The 22,636-nt window shown below is 48.6% G+C and overlaps 1 protein-coding gene across 1 annotated transcript in view; it reads right to left on the bottom strand.

Annotated features, from left to right (window-relative positions):
* LOC119283535 overlaps positions 1–22,636 on the bottom strand; it is a 97,086-nt gene that overhangs the window by 73,298 nt on the left and 1,152 nt on the right. Inside the window, exon 2 of the mRNA XM_037563037.1 lies at positions 17,330–17,604. Within this exon, the coding sequence (XP_037418934.1) occupies positions 17,330–17,604 (275 nt within the window). The remainder of the gene's footprint in view (positions 1–17,329; positions 17,605–22,636) is intronic.

The raw sequence follows: 22,636 nt of genomic DNA, 5'->3' as shown, positions 1-22,636 counted from the left end.
TTGTTGTTCTGGGGACACTCTCGGCTATAGTGACCCGGCTCTCCACACTTCAAGCATGTCACCACATTGGGGCGTGGAGCAGCATTAGCAGCGGGGCCACCATAGGGCTTGGGCGGTGCAAATTGTTGGTTGGGATGAGGCGCCTCAAAGGATGGACTCGGGATGAACCTGGGTGGCAGTGCCGTGCTTGGAATCCACACCCGGCGCTTCTGAGTTCCAGAGCCGGATGAAGAGCCAAAATCACGGGAGTGCTTGCGTGAAGCGTCATAATCAGTCTGGCCCGTCTCAGCACTGATGGCTTTATTGACCAACTTCTGAAAGGATGTGCACTCATGCAGACGGAGATCCCGGCGAAGCTCAGGGCTAAGTCCCTTGTGGAACCTTGCCTGCTTCTTAGCGTCAGTAGATACCTCTTCAGGAGCATAACGTGCCAGATTCCCAAATTCACGACTATAAGCATCCACAGTCAGTCTTCCTTGGGTGAAGTTGCAGAACTCCTCCCTCTTGCGATCCATGAGACCTTCCGGAATGTGATGCTCACGGAAAGCCTCACTGAATTCAGCCCAAGTAGTGATTTGGCCGACCGGGTGCATAGCTTCGAAGTTTTCCCACCAAAAGCTAGCAGGGCCTTCGAGGTGATAGGCAACATAGGTAACCTTGTCGGCTTCGGCTACGTTGGCAGAACGTAGCTTGTGGGTGATGTTGCGAAGCCAGTCATCCGTGTCGAGGGGCTCGACGGAATGGTTAAACTTTGGTGGGTACAGCTTGATAAAGTCATTGATTGACACCAGGTCATTTCGCGGGTGGCGTGCAGTGTTCTGCTCAATCCGCTCCGGCAGGCGGTTAGTCTCACGCTTGTTTCTTTCCGCATCTAGCATTACTTCGGCCAGAGAAGGCGGGTGAGGCAGATTTTCACCCCTAGCTGCACTGGCTTCCCCCTGCTCCGAGGTAGCAGGGTTGCTGTGGGTGTTGACCATCCTAGGAGAAAACAAGACAATGGTTTAGATAAGGATGGCTCAAACTTAGCAAGGAAGTGCAGAATGTAATGGATAACACGGAATGCAGAGATGTTCATCCGTATGTCATGGTAATATAAAACTGCCATATATATACCAACGGTCATACACATCATACATAGTTTAGTACAAGCCCAGGCTACAGTACAACTATGATGAAAGACATTACATCTCATCGGAGGCATTCCAAGCTCCTATACATTATTTGTCTACACCTACGGATTTGATTACACACAAAGTCATATTCCACAAGTCTCGCAGGACGGTGGAGATACAACTACTACATTACTAATGATACTACTACTAACTCAGACAGCTCCGTAGTAGTTCTCATAGAAGTCACCTCCATAGCCTGGAAGTTCAACGTGACCATCCGGGAATAGACAGTCCTGAGGATCCTATGGACCATAGGGGCTAGGATGAGGTCTTGGACCAACAAACGGTGGTCTGCGGGGACCACGGGGTGGGGTGACGCCTCCCACATCACGCCAATCCACCATGTCTGGCAGAGCTGATCTTCCCGGGGTTTGTCAGGTTGCCTGGTGAGGGTCGGCTTCCAGAGCTTGGATTGAACTGGGAGCACTACGTGGCTGCCCCGGCCCCACCGGATGAGATTATCGACGGTGTCGTGTGCGACACGAGGGCAGACATGGTGATCAGAAAGTTCTGGGTAATTTCTCCTTTACACATTTAAAAATCTTCAACTAGCTAGTTATTAATTGTACTAATCAATATTGTCTCATTTGATTGCAGACATTCTACAGGTGTGAGGAGGGATACGAGGAGGACGCGGCACATGTTATCGAGAACGTCTGCAAGCGCCTACTCCAGAACTTACGGCACGAGGCTCGGGTGCAGGCTGTTCGAGACTACTACGCCTTGCGTGGTATTAAGAAGACCAAGCCGGTGTGCCGCGATAAGTTCCTGAGTAAGGAGAAGTACATGAAGGTAATTCTTAAGGCCTTCTCTACTTAAGTTCCTTCATTTAGTAATTCTTAGCCGTAGCGCTCAAGTTTCTATTTGCTAACTTAGGCGCCTCCGAGATGGTGTGCGGATCGGATGGATTGTTGGGAGGTGTTGGTCGATGAGTGGTGCTCAAAACAATGGCTAGCCCTCCACAACGAGGCCAAGGACAAACGTGCCCAAATGGAAGGTGTGCCACACCATCAAGGCAGCTCCAACTTATATCAGTTCGGGCGCAACTGGGTATGTGGTTTGCTTCATGATTCATGCAATTCATTCATCATGCTAGCTTGAGCCCTTTAATTACTAATTTTCATTGTTTCTCTCTTTCAGGCACGCTACAATAAGGCGGATAAGGTGCTAGAGGTGTACGACCTGTATGCCATGGCCCACACTGCCTCTTTCAAGAAAGTCAAGGCTTTCTCTCAGTCTGACCTCGATGATGCAAACAACTTCACCAACATCTCCTCCCACAACAAGCTCGTGAGATATAGAGATGAGGGGAAGCCGAGGAAAGGGGAGGACTTTAACCCGAGCCAGGGTCCCATTGATCCAGAGATGGTGATGATATCTGGTGGCGGGAGGTCCCATGGCTCCATAGCCATTGGAGATGGACTTATCCATTGTCCTAGCACTCTCCCGGAGATCAAGGTGCGCCAGTCGAGCTCCGCTCCTGAGATAAGGCCTCGTGAACGGCCAGTGCAACTCGCCATCAAGGTTAGTGATACGTACTCAGTTATCTTTCTCCATTACATTGTGTGCGCTTCCATCAATGATTACAAATGGTCATGTGAGTGGTGTTGCAGGCTTCTATACAGAGTGAGAGAGGTAGAACGGAGAAACTTCTGGCGGAGGCGGCGGAGAGGCAGCGGGAGTTGGAGGAGAGGACGACAAAGATGATGGAGGAGGAGAGGGCACGGAATGACATGCAGGCAAGGGCCATGTACGAGCTCCTTGTGGTAAGTTTCTTCTGCAGATTAGCCAAAACATTCATGTAGTGTTTGTCTCATTACTAACTAGTATGACTGAGTCGTCAAAACCAAATGTGCAGTCTGTGTGCGAGAAGACAGGTCAGACCGCTCCGCCGATGCCAGTGATTGCTCCTGGGACCACAGTGAGTTTTATTTGAATGGACATTACTTGCTAGTATTAACATTTGAGTGTCATCATGCTAACAAGACATTGGAAATGATCTTTGGTGCAGCGTAACTCCAGACAAGCATCGCACGATCCTTCTCCAGCTACCGACACGAGCCACCCCGCTCCTACACCTCCTGGATCTTGGTAAGTTTATCTAGTGTTTTGCTTAACACATGCATAAAGACCTAGACTTAGCTTTATTTCCTCCAATGCTTACCATAATGACCTAGACTTAGCTTCTTCTCCTCCAAAATGACTTAATAAGCTTACTGACCTCCAAAACCATCCATTTTACCTAAGTTAGCTCTAAAATGATCTGTACTTAGCTTACTTATGTCAAAAATTGCATAATTAGCTTAGTTAGCTCATAGACGATCCATTTTACCTAAGTTAGCTCTAAAATGACCCATTTTACCTAGGTTAGCTTATAAATGATCCAGTTCATCCAAGTTAGCTCAAAAATGACCCATTTTACCTATATTAGCTCCTAAATGATCCATTTTACCTACGTTAGCTTTAAAATGACCCATTTCACCTAGGTTAACTCCAAAATGACCCATCTTACCTAGGTTATCTCATAAACGATCCATTTCAACTAATTTAGCTCATAAACGATCCATTTCACCAAGTTAGCTAAAAACGATCCATTTCACCTAAATTAGCTCTTAAATGATCCATTTCATCTAAGTTAGCTCAAAAAGATCCATTTCAACTAAATTAGCTCATAAATGATCCATTTCACCTAAGTTAGCTCAAAAACGGTCCATTTCAACTAAGTTAGCTCATAAATGATCCATTTCACCTAAGTTAGCTAAAAACGATCCATTTCACCTTAGTTACCTCAAAAATGATCCATTTGACCTTATTTAGCTCATAAACGACCCATTTCAACTAAGTTAGCTCATAAATGATCCATTTCACCTTAGCTAGCTCATAAACGACCCATTTCAACTTAGTTAGCTCATATACGATCCATTTCACGTAAGTTAGCTCATAAATGACATACTCTTCTTGTTCTAGTCTTCTTCTTGTTCTACTCTTCTTGTTCTAGTCTTCTTCTTATTCTACTCTTCTTCTTGTTCTACTCTTCTTGTTCTAACTTTCTTATTTTTCATTTTGCAGATTTCATTCACTTGACGAAAGCTTGCATAGATGGAGTGCTCCTTATCCCTTTCTCTGTTTCTTTTGTATCGTTGAACTATGCATGTATCGTTGGATGAAACTATTGTAATATATATGGTTGGATGCCTCTATGTTGAACTTGTTATGTATGATGGAACTATGCATGTAATATATATGGTTGGATGATGAAGTTATGTGTTGGATATCTTATATGTTTGCTCTGTAATGGCCTTTTGAAATATATCTATATATGTCATATATATTTGTGATGAAAATTGTTGGATTTAATAAAAAACAGATAAAAGAGCCAATATGCAGGCTCTTTGCCGTCTGCCACCGACGGCAACGGGCTCTTTGTCGTCCGCCGCGGACGGCAAAGAAGACATGTGGCATCCAGCTGTGCTTACAGTGGCAGACGGCAAAGACTTTGCCATCAGTGGCAGACGGCAAAGAACCTGCACTTTGCCATCAGTGGCAGACGGCAAAGAACCTGCCATGTAGTGACGTGTAGATGACATCATACGGCGGACGGCAAAGACATTAGAAATTTTGTCGTCAGCGGCGGACGGCAAAGGCCTGCCGTTAGCCACTTAACGGACTGACAGCGCAATTATTGCCGTCCACTCTGTTTGCCGTCCGCCGCAGACGGCAAAGGGCCTTTGGCGTCAACCGCCAGGAAGCAGACGGCAAAGTAGCTATTTACCGTAGCCTACTTTGCCGGAGCCTTTTGCCGTCCGCGGCTGACGGAAAAGGCCTTTGCCGTCCGCCGTTCATGCCTTTGCCGTCCGCCGTGGCAGACGGCAAAATAGCTGATTCCTATAGTGAGATCTTCATCGAGGCTCCTCCTTGAGCTTGGTTGCATCATCTGCACGGTTCAACGGCACCTGCAAACTGGTTTTGGAAGTATCTGTGAGTCACGGGGACTCAGCAATCTCACACCCTCGCGATCAAGACTATTTAAGCTCATGTTAAGGTAAAAAGTATGAGGTGCAGCTGCAGCAAGCGACTAGCATATATGGTGGCTAACATACGCAAAAGAGAGCGAGAAGAGAAGGCAAAGCACGGTCGAGAAACTATGATCAAGAAGTGATCCTAGGACAACCTACGTCAAACATAACTCCAACACCGTGTTCACTTCCCGGACTCCGCCGGAAAGAGACCATCACGGTTACACACGCGGTTGATGTATTTTAATTAAGATAAACTTCAGGTTTTTTACAAGCGGACATTAACAAATTCCCATCTGCCCATAACAGCGGGCACGGCTTTCAAAAGTTCAAATCCCTGCAAGGGTGTCCCAACTTAGCCCATCACAAGCTCTCACGGTCAACGAAGGACATTCCTTCTAGCGTGAAGACCCGATCAGGCTCGGAATCCCGGTTACAAGACATTTCGACAATGGCAAAACAAGACCAGCAACACCGCCCGAATGTGCCGACAAATCCCGATAGGAGCTGCACATATCTTGTTTTCAGGGCACACTCAGATGAGCTCTCCATACAACTAAAACCAAACCTCGAGTTTCCCCGAGGGGGCGCTGCACAGGGCTCTAGTTTGGACCAACACTCAGAGGAGCATTGGCCTGGGGGGGTTAAAATAATGATGACCCTTGAGTCTGCAGAACCCAAGGGAAAGAAAAGGCTAGGTGGTGAATGGTAAAACCAATGTTGGGCATTGCTGGAGGAGTTTTATTCAAGGCGAACTGTCAAGGGGTTCCCATTATAACCCAACCGCGTAAGGAACGCAAAATCCGGGAACATAACACCGATATGACGGAAACTAGGGCGGCAAGAGTGGAGCAAAACACCAGGCATAAGGCCGAGCCTTCCACCCTTTACCAAGTGTATAGATGCATTAATTAAATAAGACATATTGTGATATCCCAACAAGTAAACAGGTTCTAACAAGGAACAGCATCTCCATGTTCCAACAAGGAACAAACTTTAATCTTCACCTGCAACTAACAACGCTATAAGAGGGGCTGAGCAAAGCGGTAACATAGCCAAACAACGGTTTGCTAGGACAAGGTGGGTTAGAGGCTTGGTTCAACAATATAGGAGGCATGATAAGCAAGTGGTAGGTATCGCAGCATAGGCATAGCAAAAGAGCGAGCATCTAGCAAGCAAAGATAGAAGTGATTTCGAGGGTATGGTCATCTTGCCTGAAATCCCGCAAGGAAGAAGAACGAGTCCATGAAGAAGACAACCGGACGTAGTCGAACGGATCCTCACAAACGTGACGTTATCGGAACCAACCCGAAGAAGCAACACCGGAAAGAAGCACACAACATAGTAAACAACCAACACCTGAACATGGCATGATGCACAACTAAGTATGATGCATGTCCGGTTTAATGAAGCATGGCATGGCAAAGTGCACAAGCAATCCTACAACTTAAGTGGAGCTCGATATGCAACTCCGTTGCATATTGACGAAACACCACGTGACTTATTTAGTTCTCTCCCGTTTGTGTACCCAACAATATTAAATGTTGATTAACATGGCAAGAGGGTGAAGCAAAGTAAAACTACCTATCTAGTCAAGTTTAAATGAGGCCGGAAGCAAAGAACAACAATTCTGGTAAATCCCCATATGCATATATTAGGTTTGGTACTGTTCTGCCCTAAACCATATTTTATAGTTGTTAAACATGCAAAGTGGTGCCACCATGTTAAGCTAGGCATTTTTCTACCCCATTTACATATAAAGTTTGTTACAAACCGAGTTACGGTTAAATAGTTATGAATTAAATCATTTTAGCAAGTTATTTAAGCAAAGTTAAACAAACAGCATTATAAACATTTCGAACATGGATGGAAATGACATATTATGAAACTACACAAAATTCTAAGCAACTTTCATATATAAATCATTTTAATCCGGTGCATAGATGATGAGTTATTATATGCTTGAAACAGGATGGTTTTTTTGTAAAAACTACTGACTCTAAAAAATAGGGAAAACGTTCTATGTAAAAAAATAGGATACGGGCCGGATCTGGTTGGCCCATCAGGTAATGAAAATGGAGGGCGCTGGGATGTGGGTGGCTCACCCATGGGCCTCGGCCCAGTCAGCGGGCTGCAGCAGACCGGCTGGGGCTGTGGGCCGCGGTCAACGGCGAAGGGGAGGGGACTGGGCCTAGGCGCGTGGCTGGAGAGGAGATCGACCTGCTCGGGCGGGTTGACGATGCGGTCAACGTGCGCGCAGTTGCCTGGCATTGCTCGATGCAGAAGGAAGCAGAGATCACGGGGATGAACATGGCGAAGCAGGGACGTCGAAGGCTGATGGCGGCGCGGCTACAGAAACCTAGGACGGTGGACGGCGGGAGGCAGCAAGGTTGGCCGGATCCGAACAGATCCGAGCGGGGCCGATACATTCCCGGCGGTGGGAGACGACTCCGGTGCGGTGGAGCTCCAGCGGCGCGGGCGCAAAGCTTCAGGCAATCCTGGCATCGTCCCTATGAGGGAGAGCTGGAGGAGCTCGGGCCTCAGGTGCGGGAGCAGAGGGGCCGAGGTGCCATGGCAGGGAAACGGCAGCAGCGGCGGGGGAGCTTGGCGGCATCCATGGCTGGCGGCGTTGTATGGTTCCTGCAGCGACACGATAGAGAGAGGGAGCACGCGGTGAGAGAGAGGAGAGAAGGACGAGGAAGGAAGAGGCAGGGGCGTAGGTCCTGCTGCAGGTGGTCTCCGACGAGACCGGCCGGCGACAAGGGACTCGAGGAGCTCCTCTCCTTTGGGTTCGAGCGGGGCAGGGAGGAAGAAAACGCATCGGACAGGAAGCGGCGGCTGCGGGATGCCTCGGGCTCCTCTGGTTCGACGTGCAGCAGACGCGGGAGGCGAGACGAGGCTGGATTGGTGGATCGAGGGGAAGCAGAGGCTGGTGCTGGTTGGCTGGATCAGATCTGGGAGGATCCCGAGAGGGGATTAGGTGGAGAGTGCGGCGGCGGGTGAAGGGACAAACCTCCTAATTTCTAGGGTTTGACCAAAAAGGACTAGGGGTGGGCGAATATATACACCACGGGTTAGGTTAGGGGCTATCTCGACCCTACGATCGTAATCGGACGATCGCGGATAAAATAGCTAGGGAGTCCAATTAACAAAATGGAGATGTTTTTTAGATGTTTGGGGATGATCCGGATCCAACGGTGACGACTGCTCGGGTCGGGTCCGGGACAACTTTCGGACGCGCGCGTGAGGATTGGCCGCGGGTGGACGAGAGAGGTTAGGTAGGGTCTGACGGTGAGTAGTGGACTGTGCAGAAGGTCTCAGGCTGAGAGAAGAGAAGAGAGGCCCGGCGACTGTTTCCGGAGACCGAAAACGTCTGAAGTTAGACCTACTATATTGCCGCATTAGATTAACAGTTGGGCTATCCAACGAACACCGAATGCGATGAAACTTGACAGGCGGTCTATCTACACTATAATAAGACCACACGCCAACTTTCAACCCAATCCGAGAACATTTTATGGCCACTTATAAAATAATAATTCGGACGTGCCGCGGGTGCGTGCAAGTGTGTCTGGGCTCAGAACGGATGGAACTGGGGGAACCCAGACAGATGCAAGTTTTGAAAATATGAAGATGCAATGCACATGATGACATGACAAGATGCAACATGCAAGCAAAAGACAAGGCAACAATAGCGAATAACTGGAGGACACCTGGCACATCGGTCTCGGGGCGTTACAACACTCCACCACTACGAGAGGATCTCGTCCCGAGATCTAGGATGGCACCGGAGGGAAAACGGAAGAGAAAGAGGAGAGGTAAAGCTAAGTTGCTTCTTTGACAAACGAGTGAAACCACGAACCTTGATAGGTTGAACAAAATTCGAGAAAGAACACAACGAAGGTGAACAAAGTTGAAAACTCTCCGTTAGACAAGAGGAACAAGGAACATTACTAGAACCTTGTAGGTTGAAAGCATAAGAAAAAAGGTTGCAATGAACAAGAAGTACATGCATGTACTCCAGTTGAAACAAGATGTACAAGGGACGATAAGGATCAATTACGATAACACTCCGGTTAAAAAAAGATAGAGAAGGGAAAAGAATGATATAATTTGGACAGCACTCCGACTGTAAATGGAAGGAATTGAACATGAATTTGAGGAGATGGGATGATACTTGACGAAAACAATAACACAATGCCTCCGAAACTATTGCAAAAAATGGCACAAGGGGTAAGAAAGATTTCAGACATCACTCCGGTCAAGAATGGAGGTAAAACTTGATAAGATGATTGAACTGGAATAAAAACACGACACTCCGGTTGAATGGATAAGCAAAGGAAAGAACGTGATCTTTGACAAAACGAGATGATGGGTGAAAAGAACAACACCACAATGCCTCCAGAAGAAATGAGAAAAAGGAATGGAATCAACGGAGGAAAAAAACAAGATCTTGAGAGAGTACGTTTACAACATATGCTAGAACAGAGTTGTTGGAAAAAAAACGAAAAGAGTAAGCTTGTTGTGGGCTTATGGAAAAACATCTCAAAACTGAGTTGAAATTCTGCCACTGACGGAAACGATAGATTGGATTGATATCAACAAGGAGACGAGAAGCTTATGTCACCGAGAGGATAAATGAAGAACTTGGATCATTTATAAGCACCATAGATATCAACAATCCTTAGGTAAGGCTTTAGGTGAAACATGACACAAGATAACTCCAACGAAGAGATTTATGGATTTAAAATACATCATTCTTAACAACATGTGAATCATGAAGCATGAACTCAAATTATCAAGAATGACATAATACCACCTCCAATAATATGGTAGAAAGAATTGCACTCCGGATTGCAAGAAGAAGAAAGCTTGAACTCCTCTGAAAATAATCTTGATGAACGTTTCGAGAACGGATTAAGTCCTTTATGGACCATCATGCAGAAACTTCATGAAGAACTCCGGTAAACAAAAGAATGATCAAACGAAAAGAAAGATGAGAAGAGTAAGGTTGAATCCTTGCAATGATTAGGTGAAGCTTTGCGACGTGATAAAGAGGAAACTTGGAACTCCGGAAAAGAAAGATGAACAAATGGAAACAAGAATTTGATGAGCCTCCGGAATAGGGAATTAATCACTCGATGAAGCAAGAATAAGAATTATGTTATGCGTATCCATCACCAATTTTTAAATTGATGACAATCAACGGATTTGGCATATTACTTATTCTGATAGAAAAAAATTAAGATAGCGTCAACTTGGGAAGGTCTTCAATGAACCACCGGTAGGATTGGAACAACGAATAAATTGATATGATAACGAAGGAAAAGAAATCTTGAATGAACCACCGTAAGAATTAAAATGGCCCAAGAAAATATAAAGGAACACCGTGAAGAATTATGAAATGAACGAAGATACTTGAGAGAATTTAGATACAAGAGGACGAATAGATCATGAACTGATTAGAGGATATTTGATCGATGCACCCGTAGGATTTAGAGGATGATAACTGAAAGCTGAGAATGAATAAACCTGAATTTGATGGAATCCGGATAATCAAACTGAGAAGACTCTTGAATTGCTTCGGATGGGTGAAAAGAATTCTCACAATCGAAAATAATTATGAGCGGATGGCAACAAGCTAGAATCACAAATCTCTGAGAGAACGGATAAGATATGGAGGTAAAACTCTTCTTCTGTCTTCAAAATCCGAGAGTTACGATGAGAAACACCACCATGAATTATTTAGACACTCCGGAAGAATCAAAAAGCGAAGAGGTTGAGCCAACTATCAAAATAATTGTGAAAGATCTAGGAGAAGGCATTTGACTGATGACAATTCATTCTTACGTCAAACTTTGAAAGAATTTGAGGATAGCTCCGGAAAAATAAGAAGAGTCAAGTAAGATCCTGGAAAAAGACCTGTGGGTTAGGGCCCACTGAAAAGATACACCGTTGAAATGATTTAAAAGATAGATTGCGCCGGTTGAATTAAATGGCTAGAATGAGATAACATCCTCAAAAGACCTTGAACGACTGCAGAGTGGAAACACGAATCTTCTAAGCTATCTTCAGCACTCCGGAACAAATGTAAAGCGGGAGGTGAATGATTAAGAGGTGCACCGGTAAGAGGTGGTATTTGAAACGAGGAAAGAATATGATCAACAGAGCTTGAATTGGTCCACCGGAGAAGAAAAGAGCAAATAATGATGAACTTGAGGCTCCGTTAGGATCATCATGAGAATCACCGGGTAAGAATATTGACAAAAAAGAATGGAGAGACTTCACATGAATAAAAGGATACTTGATTAAGAAATCTGAGTCCTTGAAGAAAAAGGGGTGGGTGGGTGGGAAAACAAAGGCAGCTTGGGACGAATGGAACAAACACCGTTGAGAAGAACTGATAATTGATCTTGCTGATATTGAAATGATCGGATCCACTTGAAGAGAGACACACCGGTTGAAAAGGATTGACATGACAATCTCGATTATCAAGAAGGATTAGTATTCACATAGGAACATGAGAACACCGTTTAGACAAGGTATGGAATCAACATTTGACTTTGAAGCAACTCGAATACCACAACTCAAAACAAAAACAAAGGGTTGGCTTGCAGAATAAGCCGGAACAAACATATGATAGAGATTCCGTTCGAAGTTTTCGTGGTGGGGCCTACACGGGCTCGATCGTACGGCACCATCATGTATAAGGCAGCGCACAAGACATACGAAGCGTCCCCGAGTCGGCATAGCCAAGGACTCTTTAAGACACAACGAGACCACTGTAAAACCAACCGTGAATAGGCGGACCACTAGACGTCGAACCCTAATTTCAAATCATACATCTGTCGGAAAGAAATCCTAGGAGCTACTTGAATTCCCACTTATAAACTCCCGAAACTTTCCCAGTTATGCAATCAGGTGTTGGGGATACAGGGGAAGCATAATATCTCACCCAAAACTAGCAAATCCTACATCCAGCTGTATCCATCCTTCAACACATAACCAAGAAACCGTCGAAAATCGTTTACCTCAACCTTCGAAAAGCATCCGTTATACGAGTTATGGCAATACTCCGGAAATCCCGCCCCAGTACTGGGTGGCGTCGAGGTTATCTCACCAACAACTGCATAAAAGAGATTTTCAATGTCGGCGAAACTAAACTCTGGTATTCCAGAACTGCAACGATAAAATTGTGACGACAACACCTCGGAGCTCAACTCTCCGGGACACTGCCACAACCCCTAAATGTCAAGAGGCACCAAGAACAATGTTCTCGTCACAAATCGATCGGAACGATTCAAGATACCCGCGTGATCCTAAATTTTTTTAGTGAAATTTGAGAATAGAAGAGTCAAAACTCTACGTCAGGATGCCTCACCAGGGCGACGAAGGGACTGAGGAGTAAAAAGAAGTCCTAACTCTCCGATATATATAATTCCTAAAAGACTCAAAACATTTCTAGACTCAATAACGCCAGCGGTTCGATCAAGCAGGGGGCTCCTAAGGTCGGGGAAGGCTCTGATTACCAACTTGTGACGCCCTCGATGCGGCTATATCTCCCACGTGTCGAAGCACGACTTAGAGGCATAACCGCATTGAAAGCAATGTCGCAAGTGAGGTAATCTTCGCAAACAACCCATGTAATACAATAAGGGAAAAGATACATAGTTGGCTTACAATCGCCACTTCACACAAATACATGAATAAAGCATTACATCATCCAGATACAATCAAGGTCCGACCACGGAACCAAAATAAAAGAAGACTACCCCAAATGTTACACAGATCCCCGATCGACCCCAACTGGGCCCCACTACTAAACAACAAGAACGAAACAACACAAAGGACACGATCTTCATCGAGGCTCCTCCTTGAGCTTGGTTGCGTTATCTGCATGGTTCAACGGCACCTGCAAACTGGTTTTGGAAGTATCTGTGAGTCACGGGGACTCAGCAATCTCACACCCTCGCGATCAAGACTATTTAAGCTCATGGTAAGGTAAAAGGTGTGAGGTGGAGCTGTAGTAAGCGACTAGCATATATGATGGCTAACATACGCAAAAGAGAGCGAGAAGAGAAGGCAAAGCACGGTCGAGAAACTATGATCAAGAAGTGATCCTAGGACAACCTACGTCAAACATAACTCCAACATCGTGTTCACTTCCCGGACTCCGCCGGAAAGAGACCATCACGGTTACGCACGCGGTTGATGTATTTTAATTAAGATAAACTTCAGGTTTTTTACAACTGGACATTAACAAATTCCCATCTGCCCATAACTGCGGGCACGGCTTTTGAAAGTTCAAATCCCTGTAGGGGTGTCCCAACTTAGCCCATCACAAGCTCTCACGGTCAACGAAGGATATTCCTTCTAGCGGGAAGACCCGATCAGGCTCGGAATCCCGGTTACAAGACATTTCGACATTGGTAAAATAAGACCAGCAACACTGCCCGAATGTGCCGGCAAATCCCGATAGGAGCTGCACATATATCATTCTCAGGGCACACTCAGATGAGCTCTCCATACAACTAAAACCAAACCTCGAGTTTCCCCGAGGGGGCGCTGCACAGGGCTCTAGTTTGGACCAACACTCAGAGGAGCACTGGCCCGGGGGGGTTAAAATAATAATGACCCTTGAGTCTGCAGAACCCAAGGGAAAGAAAAGGCTAGGTGGCGAATGGTAAAACCAATGTTGGGCATTGCTGGAGGAGTTTTATTCAAGGCGAACTGTCAAGGGGTTCCCATTATAACCCAACCGTGTATGGAACGCAAAATCCGGGAACATAACACCGATATGACGGAAACTAGGGCGGCAAGAGTGGAACAAAACACCAGGCATAAGGCCGAGCCTTCCACCCTTTACCAAGTGTATAGATGAATTAATTAAATAAGACATATTGTGATATCCCAACAAGTAAACAGGTTCCAACAAGGAACAACATCTCCATGTTCCAACAAGGAACAAACTTCAATCTTCACCTGCAACTAACAACGCTATAAGAGGGGCTGAGCAAAGCGGTATAAACAACGGTTTGCTAGGACAAGGTGGGTTAGAGGCTTGATTCAACAATATAGGAGGCAGGATAAGCAAGTGGTAGGTATCGCAGCATAGGCATAGCAAAAGAGCGAGCATCTAGCAAGCAAAGATAGGAATGATTTCGAGGGTATGGTCATCTTGCCTGAAATCCTGCAAGGAAGAAGAACGAGTCCATGGAGAAGACAACCAGACGTAGTCGAATGGATCCTCACAAACGCGACGTTATCGGAACCAACCCGAAGAAGCAACACCGAAAAGAAGCACACAACATAGTAAACAACCAACACATGAACATGGCATGATGCACAACCAAGTATGATGCATGTCCGGTTTAATGAAGCATGGCATGGCAAAGTGCAAAAGCAATCCTACAACTTAAGTGGAGCTCGATATGCAACTCCGTTGCATATTGACGAAACACCACGTGACTTATTTAGTTCTCTCCCATTTGTGTACCCAACAATATTAAATGTTGATTAACATGGCAAGAGGGTGAAGCAAAGTAAAACTACCTATCTAGTCACGTTTAAATGAGGTCGGAAGCAACGAACAACAATTCCGGTAAATCCCCATATGCATATATTAGGTTTGGTACTGTTCTGCCCCTAAACCATATTTTATAGTTGTTAAACATGCAAAGTGGTGCCACCATGTTAAACTAGGCATTTTTCTACCCCATTTACATATAAAGTTTGTTACAAACCGAGTTACGGTTAAATAGTTATGAATTAAATCATTTTAGCAAGTTATTTAAGCAAAGTTAAACAAACAGCATTATAAACATTTTGAACATGGATGGAAATGACATATTATGAAACTACACAAAATTCTAAGCAACTTTCATATATAAATCATTTTAATCCAGTACATAGATGATGAGTTATTATATGCTTGAAACAGGAGGGTTTTTCTGTAAAAACTACTGACTCTGAAAAATAGGAAAAACGTTCTATGTAAAAAAAATAGGATACGGGCCGGATCTGGTTGGCCCATCAGGTAATGAAAATGGAGGGCGCTGGGATGTGGGTGGCTTACCCATGGGCCTCGGCCCAGTCAGCGGGCTGCAGCAGACCGGCTAGGGCTGTGGGCCGCGGTCAACGGCGAAGGGGAGGGGACTGGGCCTAGGCGCATGGCTGGAGAGGAGATCGACCTGCTTGGGCGGGTTGACGATGCGGTCAACGCGCGCGCAGTTGCCTGGCATTGCTCGATGCAGAAGGAAGCAGAGATCATGGGGATGAACATGGAGAAGCAGGGACGTCGAAGGCTGATGGCGGCGCGGCTGCAGAAACCTGGGACGGTGGACGGCGGGAGGCAGCGAGGTTGGCCGGATCCGAACAGATCCGAGCGGGGCCGATCCATTCCCGGCGGTGGGAGACGACTCCGGTGCGGTGGAGCTCCAGTGGCGCGGGCGCAAAGCTTCAGGCAATCCTGGCATCGTCCCTGTGAGGGAGAGCTGGAGGAGCTCGGGCCTCAGGTGCGGGAGCAGAGGGGCCGAGGCGCCATGGCAGGGAAACGGCAGCAGCGGTGGGGGAGCTTGGCGGCATCCATGGCTGGCGGCGTTGTATGGTTCCTGCAGCGACACGGTAGAGAGAGGGAGCACGCGGTGAGAGAGAGAGAGAGAGGAGAGAAGGACGAGGAAGGAAGAGGCAGGGGCGCAGGTCCTGCTGCAGGTGGTCTCCAACGAGACCGGCCGGCGACGAGGGACTCGAGGAGCTCCTCTCCTTTGGGTTCGAGCGGGGCAGGGAGGAAGAAAACGCATCGGACAGGAGGCGGCGGCTGCGGGATGCCTCGGGCTCCTCTGGTTCGACGCGCAGCAGACGCGGGAGGCGAGACGAGGCTGGATTGGTGGATCGAGGGGAAGCAGAGGCTGGCGCTGGTTGGCTGGATCAGATCTGGGAGGATCCCGAGAGGGGATTAGGTGGAAAGTGCGGTGGCGGGTGAAGGGACAAACCTCCTAATTTCTAGGGTTTGACCAAAAAGGACTAGGGGTGGGCGAATATATACACCACGGGTTAGGTTAGGGGCTATCTCGACCCTACGATTGTAATCGGACGATCGCGGATAAAATAGCTAGAGAGTCCAATAAACAAAATGGAGATATTTTGTAGATGTTTGGGGATGATCCGGATCCAACGGTGACGACTGCTCGGGTCGGGTCCGGGACAACTTTCGAACGCGCACGCGAGGATTGGCCTCGGGCGGACGAGAGAGGTTAGGTAGGGTCTGACGGTGAGTAGTGGACTGTGCAGAAGGTCTCAGGCTGAGAGAAGAGAAGAGAGGCCCGATGACTGTTTCCGAGACCGAAAATGTCCGACGTTAGACCGACTATATTGCCGCTATAGATTAACGGTTGGGCTATCCAACGAACTCCGAATGCGATGAAACTTGACAGGCGGTCTATCTACACTATAATAAGACCACACGCCAACTTTCAATCCAATCCGAGAACATTTTTCGGCCACTTATAAAATAATAATTCGGACGTGCCGCGGACGCGTGCAAGTGTGTCTAGGCTCAGAACGGACAACGGATGGAACTGGGGGAACCCGGACGGATGCAAGTTTTGAAAACATGAAGATGCAATGCACATGATGACATGACAAGATGCAACACGCAAGCAAAAGACAAGGCAACAACAGCGAATAACTGAAGGACACTTGGCACATCGATCTCGGGGCGTTACACGCCGGATCCATGGTGGCGAGGAGTCGTTGGCGATCGACGGCTTGCTTGCGCGTCTCCAGCGTGTAGGAAGAGGGGCGATTTGGCGACTGATACGACGTGTTAGGTACACACTAGTTCTTCTCCTCTCAACTATGGTGATCTGAATCAGGTAGCAGTACAATTGGGGAAGGAGATGAGAAGGGGATCAGGATTACAGAGAGATACACACACACACGCCGCCGCCGCCGCCTGATCCTAGTGGGCATGCCCGCTCTCTACCTGCTACGTGCCTTATATCCTTCTGCAACCTGGTCTCCTGAGCTGAACATGTAGGAGATCCATTGGGGTCCAGTAAACTTATGGCAAGGCCTCCTCTCCCTTCTGGGCCGGCTTGGTACCGTGGCTTCTCTCGGCCCAGGTGTAGCTGGGACGCTAACATAGTACTCCTGCCGGACGACGACGGAGAGCAGGGGAAGGGTGAGGAGAATGAGCAGCGCGGTGGCCGACGCGGTGTAGGCAGCGTGCGAGAAGCCGCTCTGCTTCTGGACGATGATCATCACGAGTATGTAGGAGGCGAGGGCGACAGAAATGTAGAGGAAGCAGAAGAAAGCGCCATCCTCGTTTCGTCTAGGCGGCGGCGGCTTGACGCGAACGACGGGGAGGAAGACGACGGAGACGGCTGCGGGGAGCCATGCGATGAGCAGCAGGATTGTAAGACAATAGGCTTTGGGGGGAACCGGCACAACCCTCTAGGGGTGGCCTATCACATATATATATAATGAGGTGGTATACAACGTTACAATATACACATGTAGATACAGTCTAACACCCTCCCTCAATCTTAGCCACTTTCTAATGAATCTAGAAGGGTAAGATTGCGCCTGCAAGTCTCAAACTGTGGCAAAGGCAATGGCTTGGTGAAGATGTCAGCAAGTTGATCCTTGGAAGAAATAAACTTGATCTGTAGTTGCTTCTGAGAGACACGTTCACGCACAAAGTGATAGTCAACTTCAATGTGTTTCGTTCGGGAATGGAATAGCGGATTTGCAGAAAGGTATGTAGCACCGATGTTATCACACCAAAGAACAGGAGGCTGTGATTGGGGTATACTTAACTCCTGAAGCAAGGACTGTACCCAGATAATCTCTGATGTGGCATTGGCCACAGCCTTATACTCAGCCTCAGTACTGCTATGCGAGACAGTAGCCTGTTTCCGAGCACTCCAAGCAATCAGGTTAGAGCCAAAGAAGACAACATAACCCCCCGTGGATCGCCTGTCATCCGGATTGCCGGCCCAGTCTGCATCAGAATATGCTGAAAGACAACCAGAGTCAGACGGCCGAATATGCAAACCATGAGCCACCGTGAAACGAATATAGCGCAAAATCCGCTTAACAACAGACCAATGAGTGTCACGGGGTGACTGCAGATACTGGCAGACTCGGTTAACAGCATAGGAAATGTCTGGTCGCGTGATCGTCAAGTACTGGAGCCCACCAACAATACTCCGGTACTCGGTCGCATCAGAAGAAGAAAGAAGCACACCATCAACAGCATTGAGCTTATCAGTGGTAGACATGGGTGTAGTCGTCGGTTTGCATTTAAGCATCCCAGCTCGCTGCAACAAATCCAGAGAGTACTTCTTCTGCGTCATAACAAGGCCAGCAGCACGAGAAGTAACCTCCACACCAAGAAAGTAATGAAGCTTCCCAAGGTCCTTGACCGCAAAATCAGCACCAAGTGAGCGAACAAGCGCAGTAGCAGCCGACTGAGAGGAGCTGACCAAAATGATATCATCTACATAGACCAACAAGTACATAGTAACCTCAGGCCTTTGAAGAAGAAACAATGAGGAGTCAGCAGTTGATGATGCAAAACCATGAGCACGAAGAGCCATTGCAAGACGAGCATGCCAAGCACGAGGAGCCTGCTTCAGACCATAAATTGCCTTGGACAGACGACAGAGATGATCAGGGCGATCCGGATCAGAGAAACCCGGAGGCTGGCGCATGTAAACCTCCTCCGCCAAGACACCATGAAGAAAAGCATTTTGAACATCAAGTTGACGAAGAAACCAACCTCGAGTAACAGCCAGAGAGAGAAGAAGTCTGATGGTAGTAGGCTTGACCACTGGACTGAAGGTGTCTTCATAGTCAAGTCCAAAACGCTGTCGAAAACCACGAGCAACCAGACGAGCCTTATAGCGCTCAATGGACCCATCAGAATGCCTCTTCACTTTGAAAACCCATTTGGAATCAATGACATTTACCCGTGATTGTGGAGGAACAAGAGTCCATGTCTGATTGCGAAGAAGCGCTTGATACTCCTGCTCCATGGCCTCTCTCCAATGAGGAATGCGCATAGCAGCTTGATACGTGCGTGGCTCAGAGGATGGATCTGCGAGAGCAGCAGACATGCACGCCGCTAACCAAGCAACTGTGCCATCGTGACGTTGCTTAGGCTGAAAAATGCCACTCCGACTGCGCGTATGTGGACGTAGAGCAGCAGCAGGAGCCGGCGGAGGCGAAGGTTACGGAGACGTGACGGTCGCCGGAGATGCAGGAATCACTTCAGGCGAGCTCGGGACAGACGACTCCGGGCTGCATGGCGAAGACTGGCCCGACGACAGGGGCTCAGAGGCCATGGGCGAACCGAGAGTGGGCGAGGCCAGCTCCGGTGACACCGGCCCAGACGGCCTTGGCGAGGCGAGAGCAGGCGAGGCCGGCCCTGGTGAGAAGGGCCCAGACACCCTGGGCGAGGCAGGGGCGGGCGAGGCCAGGCCTGGTGATGACTGCCCCGACGCCCTGGGCGAGACGGGGACCGAGGAGGCCGGCCCAGTCGGCGGGGTTGCAGGGCGCGACGATGGCGAAGGCAGCCCAGAAGCCAGAGGCGACCGGGCCAGGACGTCGATCGGCCGTGCATGAGCACGGAAACCGAGGCCATGCAGGGGCGCCATGTGCTCCTCATGCACAACAGAAGGTGCCGAGGATGAAGGCGATGGCGACGAAGAGGAAGATGGCGCTTCCAGAATCTCCAAACGAGCCCCACGACCAGTGCCTGCACCATGGTTAGGCAACAATAGAGGAGAATATGCAACATCATCAAATTGGTCGGAAGCAACAGAGGATGAATGCATGACAGGTGGCTCGGTAGTGGACACAGGGAGTTTGGCAAAGGGAAAAACATGCTCATCAAACACAACATCCCGAGAGATGTAGACACGATTAGTGGGAACATGAAGACATTTGTATCCTTTATGAAGAGAGCTATAACCAAGAAAAACACACTTCTTGGAACGAAACTCGAGCTTACGCTTGTTATATGGACGAAGATGGGGCCAGCAAGCACACCCAAACACCTTGAGAAAGGTGTAGTCCGGTTGTTCATTAAGGAGAACTTCAATGGGAGTCTTCATATTCAAAACACGAGTGGGAGTACGATTGATGAGAAAACATGCAGTGGTGAAAGCATCACTCCAAAAACGAAACGGAACAGATGCATGGGCCAAAAGAGTCAGACCAGCTTCAACAATGTGACGATGCTTACGTTCTACTGAACCATTCTGCTGATGTGTATGTGGACATGCTAAACGGTGAGTGATCCCAAGCGACTGAAAGAAGGAGTTGAGGTTGCGATACTCGCCACCCCAGTCTGACTGAACATGAACAATTTTGTGCTTGAGAAGGCGTTCAACATGTTTTTGGAACTGAACAAAAATGTCAAACACATCAGATTTACGTTTGATAAGATAAAGCCAGGTGAAGCGGTTGTAAGCATCAACAAAACTGATATAATAATTATGACCACTAACAGAAGTCTGAGCAGGACCCCATACATCTGAAAACACAAGTTCTAAAGGATGTTTCACCTCACGACTGGACTCCGAAAAAGGAAGTTGATGACTCTTCCCCTGCTGACAAGCATCACACACTGCTACATCTTTATTACTAGACACACTAGGAAGCTCATGACGACGCAAAACATGTCGGACAATAGGTGTGGCCGGGTGACCAAGACGAGCATGCCACTGTGACGGAGATACCCGAACTCCACTGAAGACGCGAGCGACGCCAGGATGCTCCAGACGATAGAGACCTTGGCAGAGCCGCCCACTAAGATCCCTCGTGCCCCGATCCTTAATAAAAAGATCAAAAGGATGAAATTCACAAAGCACATTATTATCACGAGTGAGTTTAGGAACTGAAAGAAGATTACGTGTCACAGATGGAACTCGAAGAACATTGCGAAGTTGAAGACTCCTATTGGCATGTCTAGTGAGAAGTGATGCTTGACCAATATGAGAGATGTGCATACCTGCTCCATTGGCGGTGTGGATCTTGTCGGAGCCATGGTAGGGTTCACGAGTGTGAAGCTTCCCCATCTCACTGGTCAGGTGCTCTGTCGCCCCAGAGTCCATGTACCAGTGGGGATCAATGGAGTAGGACTGAGTGTGTCCCTGTGGCTTCTGCGGCGGCGGACGATCAGCCATGGCGACCTGACGAGCAAAGTTGCGTGTATCCTTCCCGTCATTGCCAAGACCAAGAAAACCCCGCTGGAAGCGCTTGTGACACTTCGAGGCCCAGTGCCCATCGCGACCACAAAGCTGGCACACACGTGGACCGCCAGCCCCTGGTAGCGTCGCAGTAGGAGGAGGGGCCGAGGCGGGTGATGGTGACTGCCCCGAAGGAGCCCTGGATGAAGCAGAGGAGCGACCACCCTTGGTGGCGGCGTTTGCCGAGAGGGCTCCGTTGCCCCTGGATCGGCGCGTCTCGACTCGTTGCTCAGTAAGCAGGAGGCGTGAAAAGACCTCGTGTGCTGGCATGGGCGTGGAGTTGCCCCTCTCATTGATGATCTCGACTAGGGCGTCATACTCCTCATCAAGACCATTGACAATAAACGAGTTGAACTCGGAGTCGGTGAGGGGCTGTCCAATGGAGGCCAGCGTGTCGGCGAGACTCTTGACTTTGTTGTAGAACTCAGTGGCAGTGGAGTCAAGCTTCTGACACTCCCCAAGTTGGCGACGGAGTCCAGATACACGAGCCTGCGACTGTGCCGCAAACAAGCGCTCAAGAATAGTCCATGCCTCGTGGGACGTCTTGGCGAAGACAACAAGCCCAGCAACGGCCGGAGAGAGCGACCCCTGGATGGAGGAGAGGTTCGCCTGATCCTGCCCTGTCCAGACACGGTGAGCCGAATTATAGACCGGACCATGCACGCTGTCAACCAGCGCAGGAGGGCAAGGGAGAGAGCCGTCGACATAGCCAAGCAGGTAGTGACTCCCAAGAAGCGGAAGAACCTGCGCGCGACAGAAGATGTAATTGTCCGACAACAACTTGATGGTGATGAGATGGCCGAAGTGAAACGGCGGCGGCGGCTGCGATCCCATCGAGGAGACTGGCTGAGGTGAGAACACCGTGGAGACAGTCGGAGGGGCAGCCGGCGCGGTGACAGAGGGCGCGATGGCCGCGGTTGACGCCGCGAAGCCTGCCAGCGCGACGTCCTCCGCCACCAGCGGCGCAGTGGCCGAGGGCGCGACAGCCGCGGTTGACGGGGCGGCGGTGGTGTGGGCCACAAGCGCCTGCCCGGGCGAAGTAGCAGCCGGCGGGAGCGCGAAGAGGGAGCCGACGCTCCGTGTCCCGATCGGCGCCTGAAGGGAGGCGGCATCCAGCGGCCTCGAGAGAAGTGCCGCGAGGGAGGCCGGCAGAAAACCGGTGGCGGTGGAGCCGGACGCAGCGGCGGACGTC

The sequence above is a fragment of the Triticum dicoccoides genome, chromosome 4A (genome assembly GCF_002162155.2).
Source record: "Triticum dicoccoides isolate Atlit2015 ecotype Zavitan chromosome 4A, WEW_v2.0, whole genome shotgun sequence".
In the NCBI taxonomy this organism is placed as follows: Eukaryota; Viridiplantae; Streptophyta; class Magnoliopsida; order Poales; family Poaceae; genus Triticum; species Triticum dicoccoides.
The sequence above is the reverse complement of the archived record's forward strand: the minus strand, read 5'-3'. Positions and strand labels throughout refer to the sequence as shown.